Genomic DNA, 9,007 nt, shown 5'->3' with positions numbered 1-9,007 from the left:
TATTTGAAAATAATATTATGTCACAATTTGACTGTATTTTTTTTAAGAACAATATACATTATATTGTAACATCTAACCTAGCCTCACTGAAAATGGCTATTCTTCTTTCCAGTGTTATTACCAGACCTCTGAGTTGGTAGAATTCTGCATTAGCCTAGATTTCATGGAGATATCTTATCTCCCTGAGTAAAGACTGGGGGGCAGCCAACTACTACCTAGCCTTAGGTAGTTTAAAATGTGTCGGAAGTATACAGATTATCAATTAATCTGTGGGTGAATTTATGGACCATTCCAGGATTTTCCCACTTTCCTGGCAATACCATGCTTTTCAATATAGAGCCAAACAGGTGTTCCAACGTCATATATTTTATGATGACTTTTATGGTCGTAATACGTTTTCATTGTTAGACCATTTAATTTCAAATTTTCCCGAAAAATAAAATAAAAAATACATTCTTGCTAAGTATAAGCATATTGAGTACTTGGACACACATGATTATTTTCAGGAGTTCCGTAAAGGAGATCAATGGGCAGAGTTATCTCACGTGCAAGCATCACGGCACAAGGACTCATTCCAGTAGACTCATGCACCGATGATCTGTAAGCCATCATTACAAGTGACAGGTATTTACCCCAGTTCCTCTGGGACCTGTTACTAAATGCAGTCAACATTTCTTTGATAGTTTTTATATTTCTCTTCACCCTACCATCAGATTGAGGTCTTTTTGTGGTGTTTCTAGTTTTGTCAATATCTAAAATTTTGCACATTTCCATGAAAGTCGGGACTCAAAATTTGATCCCTTATCACTGTGCAACATTCGTGGAACACAAAAAAGGGACACAAATTCATTTACTAGAATGCTGGCTACAGTTGTGGCATCTTGGTCTTTTATTGCGAAAGCTTGAGTCCACTGTGTAAAACAGTCTGAAATGACTTATACATATATCTATTTTATTGGTTTAGGAAGGGAGCTGCAAAATCAATGGCTAATCGTTCCATAGGAACACCAACGGAGTAACGCTTCATGGGAGCTTTAGGCCTTTTATTAGGGGATTTTCTTGATGCACAAGCATCGCATTTTGCAATCCAATTTTTAACGTCACGCCTCAATCCATACGAAAATTATCTCAATCTGACTTACCGTAAAGTCTTTTTAACACCAAGATGTCGTGCAGTAGGGACATTATGTAATTGATGCAAAACATTTTGCCTTAAACTGGTTGGCAGTACAATTTGCCAAGTTATGCTGTTTTCTATATCATTTTCAAATTTGTGAAACAAAATATCATTTCTAATTTCAAGCGAGTCAAAGCTAGACCAGTAAGATTTTAATTCTACACAAGCAGCAGATACATTTTGCCATTCAGGGCGTTCTTTATTTAAAAACCACTCAATCACTGAACCAATAATTGGGTCCCGTCTTTGTTCATTGAACAAAGATATGTCATTTGCTATTAAGTGTAAATTATCATTCAACTCGGTCGAACTTCCAGACATTGTCTGGGACCGAGTAACACATTGACACTATGGTTGCTTATATTAATGGTTTTATCTTGACTATTACATGTTTTCACAAATCTACTTTCAGGATCGATTATGGTTTGTTCTTCTGAAACAGAATTTTTATATCTTGTCTCAGCCCTTAGACTGTAATTACAACTGGAGTCACAACAAGGTCGTCGAGAAAGACCAACTGCATTTGAGTGGACTCGACTACCTCGATATTCAATTTTAAAATTGTAAGTGGACAGTGTTTCAAGCCATCTGGCAAGTTGTCCTTCAGGATTTTTGAAATTAAAAATCCATGGTAGAGCACCATGGTCACTGCGGACCAACAATTTCTGACCATAAAAATAATAGTAAAAATGCTTTATTGCTGCCACTTCGGCAAGTAGCTCTCGTCTAGTGACACAATATCTGCGTTCTTGCTTTGAAAAGACCTTACTGAAATAGCTATTACTCGCTCAACACCATTTAGAATTTGGGATAAAACTGTTCCCATTCCGTTATTACTTGCATCAGTATCAAGAATGAAAGGATCCTGTGAATTTGGGTATCCTAAAATAGGAGGACTTGTAAGTGAAGCTTTTAAAATTTCAAAAGCTTTTTAAATAGGAGTTGTTAAAATCAAATTTTTGACCAGACTCTGTTAGTCTATGTAAAGGGCAAGCTATATCAGCAAATTCCTGTATAAATTTTCTATAGTATGAGCAAAAGCCAAAAAACTCCTAACTTGCTTTAAATATTTAGGCACTGGCCACTTGGTCACCGATTCTAACTTTTCAGGGTCTGTGGCAATGCCATCTGCACTGAACACATGTCCTAAGAAAGACGCTTTCTTTTTAAATAAGTTACATTTCTTTGGGTGTAAGTTTAGATCAGCTTGCTTTAAGCAAGATATTATTTTGGCTAAATTCTGGATGTATTCCTCGAATGTCCTTGACATGACTATAATGTCTTCCAAGTAAACGAGGCAAATTGTCCATGATAATCCTCTCAAAACTTTTTTCCATTTAATGGACAAAAGTAGCTAGGGCATTACATAACCCAAATGGCATATCTTTAAACTGCCACAAGCCACTGCCAGGTAGAGCAAAAGCAGTCTTGGGACGATCCTTTTCTGCTATTTTAACATTCCAATAGCCACTTTTCAAGTCCAAAACTGAGAACAAATTTGCTCCAGATAGGGCATCTAAAGAATCATCTATCCTATTTATTGGTTGGTCTGATTTTAAAGTTGCATTTAATTGGCGATAGTCCATACATATCGTAATGAACCATCATGCTTGATTATCAAAACCACAGGTGAATACCATGGACTATCACTAGGCTCAATTATATTCCTTTCGGCCATTTCTTACATTTCTTGTTCAGCCTGTTTAAACTTAGATGTTGGGATTCTACGAGGTAGTGTTTTAATAGGTATAGCATCATCGGTATCTATGGTGTGCTCAATAAGGTGGGGGGGGGGGGTAGTTCCAATATCTTTTGGATCTTTCGAGAAAGCATCCTGAAACTTTATGAGGAAGTTATAAAATTTGACCTTTTCCATTTCATAGCCCTTCACAACTGCTTTGATAAAGTTTTAATAAATGAGGAGGTATGTTTTTAGAGACTGACACATTTTTAACAAGTCATTGCAACCCTTATTTTCAGTTACAACTGACTTTTGGGTGACTACAGCCTCTAATTTAGCTGCGATAGATAGTATTTTTCTTGACATCGCACTCCTTATTGATCACATTCATTAGTTTCACAGGGATTATATCATTTTCAATGTTGACCAATCCATATGCGACCATAAGGCCTGTTGTATTCACTTCTTTAGTCACTGAACTGACTAAACCAGTTTCAAAGTTAATAACTGAATCAATAATTTTTCCTTTAACTAAAGTTTCTGAAAACTTGTTTAAGGTCATTTGTCTATACCTTAAACTCCTTATGAAATCCGTCAACAATTGATTTTACAGAAGTGTCATTATGGTCTTTATTTGGACTCTTTACATTCACTTGATTTGCGATACGACAATGTTTTCTGTTAGACATTTGAGTATCGGCTACCCGATATGCCTCAAGCCTCAAAGCAAAGATGTCAACTTCTGCTATATCTTGGCTTGTGCTTCACGGAGACGTAACCTCATATCAGACTCAGGAAGACCATTTATGATCCCCTGCCAATGTAGATATAACATTATATAGAGCATTAGGATAAGCTTGGCGAGTCAACTCAGATATAGATTCATCTCTCTTTTTAAGGAGAGTTTGGAGGTTGGCTTTATATATTTCCGAACGATTCAAGGAACCAAACCAAACTCAGTTTCAGAGTTTCAATCAAATATGAATAATCTCTTCTTTTCTAAGGATATCAACTCTGACAATAGTGCACGAGCATCCCCTTTGAGACTACTTGCTAAATATAATGATTTAGTTACATAATTCCACATATTTAAATCAGCTATAATCTCAAAATCTTCAAGATCTTCTGATCCGTCATAATATTGTGGTTCATCCTAGCACCAGAATCAGAACTCTGACCAATTCTATAAGCACCAAGCTAGGATATCATGTGTACATAAATACGGTCTCCATGTATTTGTGTTACTGAATAAGGCTACCACAACCAAGACAATTACAAGTTCACACCCTGTTGATTTATTATTATTAATGGAAACAACTTTCCACAAAATATAACAAGTGTGAATACATTAGGTATATGTAATAATTACTTTATTATTTCATGGACCGTACACAGCAACACACAATTAATAGTATGTACCAGATTTAGTGCTTAAAACGGAAAGATCTTTCCGTTTTAAGCACTAAATCTGGTAAGTGTTCCGATTGAAAACCCTGTTAAATGATCACAGAATATATATTTTTTGTAATAACAGTATGAAATAAAAATGTCCTTTTTTAACAAACCTGTTGTCTTTGATAGGGCTAGCATGGCAGTTTTGGATGTAGCTCAGACTTGTAATAACGCAAAAATATATTATTTGATAGAAAGTTTTTATCAATTCAGATGACCACATATTACTGCTCCCTTTGTGGAGAAGATGAGCTGATAAATGGCAGGAAAGGGGTGATCTACCGCCACATCCTTGAACAACATAGTGGGTATGGTTATAAGTGTGCTGGGTGCCACAGGATTTTCACCAGAGAGAGATCTAGGTACCAATGATGTGAATATCCAGAAGGGGACCATGTGAAACTTATAAATAGACTTACTGGATTAACTGGACAGGAGGCTGAGAAGTTGTTCAATTTTTTTAATAGTTCAGTTGAAAGGAAAGATTTTAGCCAAGCAATTCACCAAATGGAAACAAGAGAGCAGCAAGTGAACCTGGAACAAAGAGTCGAGAGCTTCAGTGGCTAGCCAAGCCAGTGAAACTGAAGATGGAGACGACGTCACTGACAATGGCGGCCTTGTAAGCCTGTCAGTTGGCCCAACTGAGACACTAGAAGCCTCCAGTATGGTAGTATCACAGGCACCACGCTCCACTGGTCTGACCACACCCAGACAGATTGTTGTACACCCTGGGGCTACTTCAGATGCCAGTAACTTCAGGCAACACGAGCGTGTACAAGCTGCCATAACCATCTGTGTGACGGAGGTGAAGTTGGCGTCCTGGTATGAATGCCGACAGGGTCGAGTTGTATTGGACATAGGAGGAACCATGTTTGTGACCTCAAAAGCCACATTAAGGAGTGACCCTGGCTCACTTTTATGTGCAATGACACAGCCTGAATCTCCCATGCACTATTTTAAAATTGACGAGTACAACTTCAAAATGTATTTCATTGACCGGGACCCAGCCCACTTCCGACACATTTTAAACTACCTAAGACTAGGTAGTAGTTGGCTGCCCCCCAGTCTTTACTCAGGGAGATAAGATATCTCCATGAAATCTAGGCTAATGCAGAATTCTACCAACTCAGAGGTCTGGTAATAACACTGGAAAGAAGAATAGCCATTTTCAGTGAGGCTAGGTTTGATGTTACAATAACTCAGGGTAATTTGGAGTAAACACCACAGCAAGGAGTTTAACATATAAATATTATCCTTGACAACAGTGAACCTATTGCATCTGGAATTTTGTAAAATTTTCTTCATATTAAATGTAATTTCAATTTTCAATTTTAAATGTAAATTACAATTGACTTGTAAAAACAAAATTTTTACTTACCCAGCGCTCCAATTGAAGACCAATCATATTAGTTAGGTGGGAGCTGTGATGTGCCAGCCAGTCCCTAATCGTATGCATTGCCTTGTTGTTTGTTTATTTATTAGGTGAAACATTGTTTATCATATCATTGTTGAAGTACAAGTGCTTGTGCATTACTCATTCCATTTAAGAAATTCTCAATATATTATATTAAGATTCATGTTTTACGAGTCATTGTTTACGTTCGCCTGGTAAAAGTACATTGTGTATTGGAAATGTAAACCGGAAGTCATAATATTTGTTTACCGTTATCGTTTACTTTGTGTTATAGGAAAATAAGTCTTATTTCACAAGACTAAATAAATATCACGGGTTTTAAAGTAATTTATTAACAATCTTTGTTATGTAATCCTTGTTGTTATTTTCATGATGAGTTTTTATTTCAACCTTTTCGGCACTTAGACTTACGAATCATAGGTGGGAAGCTTCTGTTGTTATTTGCAGCTGTAAATATGTATTAAATTGAATATTTATAGAAAACGTTATTACCTGTTATACGAAAGATTTGTTGTATATTCTTGGTATTTTTTGACATGTTGATATATTAATGTATTTATGGTTATATTGGACAATACACAGCAGCCGATCTCCATTGTTTTTACATGCTTTTGCCCGGATATCGACGTTATAATTTCTGATTGTTCAATATTTTTATGACGTCAGTATGAAAATTACGTCACTCGGTGCCACTTTTTCTGATGCTATAAAACAGTCAAGTCGTGTTTTCCTGATTTTCAGTGTATACTGTAAGGATCAATCTGAAAGACTTTGCCACAAATATATTAAAAACGATTTATACAAATGATGCTACTTGTGTATTGTAGATTCAGATATAAAAGGGTTTTTTTTGTCTTTCATTTTGCAGTTTTGTCTCTAAATTACTTCAAAGGGTAGTTTTAGAATGTATTCTAAGTAAGACATCATTTCCATTTTGGGAGACATCTATAAAGCGGTACAGTATAATTCAACTGGCTGTGTAAATGGGTGTGAATATTGTATTGCAAGCCTTCGATTTAAGAGAATATCGATTGTGCGTGACAAAATCATTTTACTCGTTAACCAAGATTAAAAATCTAAGGAGGATTTTGTTTTTGTTATGAACACATGCTGTCTCAAAAGACCACGCCATTCATATCCTTTGAATAAAGGAAAGTTTCATGATTTAAATGATATTTAAAAATGACACAAAGCATAAAAGGAAATGGAGACGATCGTAAATATCTTAATGCATAGACAACCTTCCTCTCTAGCGTTAAACAACTGATCTTGAACATGATATATCTCAATATATCAATAAAAAATGGCAGAATTAACAACAACCGTTATCAGTAAAATGATGCAAGAATTATGAAATGGAACAATCAAGAAAATATGGTCAGGAAGGCTATGTCTGCAACTTTATCTTCCTACTGAAAAATATTCTATACATGAAAAAACATGTCGATTAAGCTTTAAACTAAACATGAATAGATTTTAGAAAATTAAACGAAAACAAAATATTGGAAATAGATTGTATTTAATGCAGCTAGCATTTGAAGCAACGGATGGTCAATCATTGTTTAATCGATCCACCTTCCACCTAGAAGAATTTCTATTAACAAAATGAAATTACCAAAACGTTCAAAGTTATTCTTCATGATTTCAGAGATTATAATTAATTGAGAAGTTAAACATTTGCTTGGAATTTTTCGATTTTATTCTTAACGTTTAAGAATTTTTATTTGATATTATTTGCAAATTGTTCAGAAAAAATAGCACAAACTGTGAATAAAATACGAATGTTAAGGCAAATATGTGTGTAAATGAATACTACACCATTCCTTACATCAATTATTGCTATTATAATGTGACTTCGGCAGCTGTTTCGCCAAAAAAGACATATTTGGTAATATATATGACGCCAAATTCATTTCTTATAATAAAGTAAACTTCGAAATATTCAGTTTTATCTGTACAACGCAGTAATTGCATCGATAAATGTCCCATCAAATAATGTTGCTACCATTTAATCATGCTATACGTAATAACATTTATAGAACTTAAAATCATTAAATTATTACAATTTAGTGGGGATTAAATAACCGTAAAAATATGGCATTGATTTAATTAAGGAGGTAGGCTTAGGAGAAGGGACATAACATTTGCAAACAATTTTATGTATTAGCAAGTTTTGGTGAAAAAATGTATACTTGATATATATGGGGTTGGAATTGATAATAGATACAGTTAAATGTAATGTTTCTGTTTAATCAGAATATCAGAAACATCATCCTTAATGTTATATACATTCCTTAAATACAATTTACTTGAGTTATATAATTGATATTAGCGGTTTGAATGAAACATATCATCAAATGATGTCATGTAAATATTACAAAATAACGGCTTATATCTTAAAATATCAAAACTGCAAACTTTTGACAATAAAATATATGTACATATTACTTGAATATGAATGACAGAAAGTACATATAAAACTTATATATTGCAAACAGAAAACAGGGAGACATTTAGTATCTGAATGACATCGTTGTTGTTATTTAGACAATGCAGTCTGTTTTCATTTGACCACTGTACAATTCATAAACCACACAATTGAGTTTTTGAACTTATAACACACTTACACGATACCACAAGTGCCACATATATAAACGAGTTAGAAACATAGCAAACTCTTTCAAGATAATCTGGCAACAGATGCTATTATTTGTATAACTTAAATGGACAATTATTATGCTGTCAAATAATACTCGTCGTCCAAAGATGTTGTGGTGACTCTTTATAAATCATCGCATTAAAGAAGGGCACTCTGTTTTCCTTCGCAAGTACATGCTATTATAAACCAAATTTGATAAAAAAAAAATATGATCAAGTTATTTTGATGATCTCCGTTTCTTGTAAAGTGAGTATTTAGGAAAGGTGCAATTTTGAAAACCAAACGTAGTTTTTCAGACAGTATTTTTTAGTGTTAACTTTAAGCTAATATCCGCCAATTGCATCAAACTCATGCATTTTTATTGACAGCAATGGGTTCAGATGTATAGATTTTGTAACATATATCGAGCATTTAAGATAGGGATTTGAAATTTCACCTTTTCTTTATTAGATCAGATACACTTGTATTATTTAAAAGCAGTTGAAAAACGTTATTAGTGAAAACAATATTTTTCAACAAGAATTGAACTAGATAAACCGTTATGGGCTTTTGAAGCAACATACTATCTTTCCATTTTATAGTTATGCCATCTGTTTTGTTTCTTTGCACGCATGTTTTGAAAAC

General features: G+C 34.4%; 1 protein-coding gene across 1 annotated transcript; it reads left to right on the top strand.

Annotated features, from left to right (window-relative positions):
* Positions 1–461: 461 nt before the first annotated feature.
* LOC148598671 (BTB/POZ domain-containing protein KCTD4-like) lies at positions 462–5,690 on the top strand. Its single transcript, XM_088561634.1, has 3 exons — positions 462–600; positions 1,590–1,740; positions 4,524–5,690. Exon 3 carries the CDS (start codon positions 4,975–4,977, stop codon positions 5,392–5,394), a length of 420 nt encoding a protein of 139 aa, XP_088417760.1. The 5' UTR covers positions 462–600; positions 1,590–1,740; positions 4,524–4,974; the 3' UTR covers positions 5,395–5,690.
* Positions 5,691–9,007: the final 3,317 nt, after the last annotated feature.

Source organism: Perna viridis, chromosome 14 (assembly GCF_037379345.1).
Source record: "Perna viridis isolate PV_CMFRI_1.1 ecotype Kerala chromosome 14, ASM3737934v1, whole genome shotgun sequence".
Taxonomy (NCBI): Eukaryota; Metazoa; Mollusca; class Bivalvia; order Mytilida; family Mytilidae; genus Perna; species Perna viridis.
Note: the sequence above shows the minus strand (reverse complement) of the source record. Positions and strands in the feature narration are given on the sequence as shown.

Coding starts and splice junctions, on each gene's coding strand:
- LOC148598671 (XM_088561634.1), top strand. CDS start 4,975: ATGGTAGTATCACAGGCACCACGCTCCACTGGTCTGACCACACCCAGA.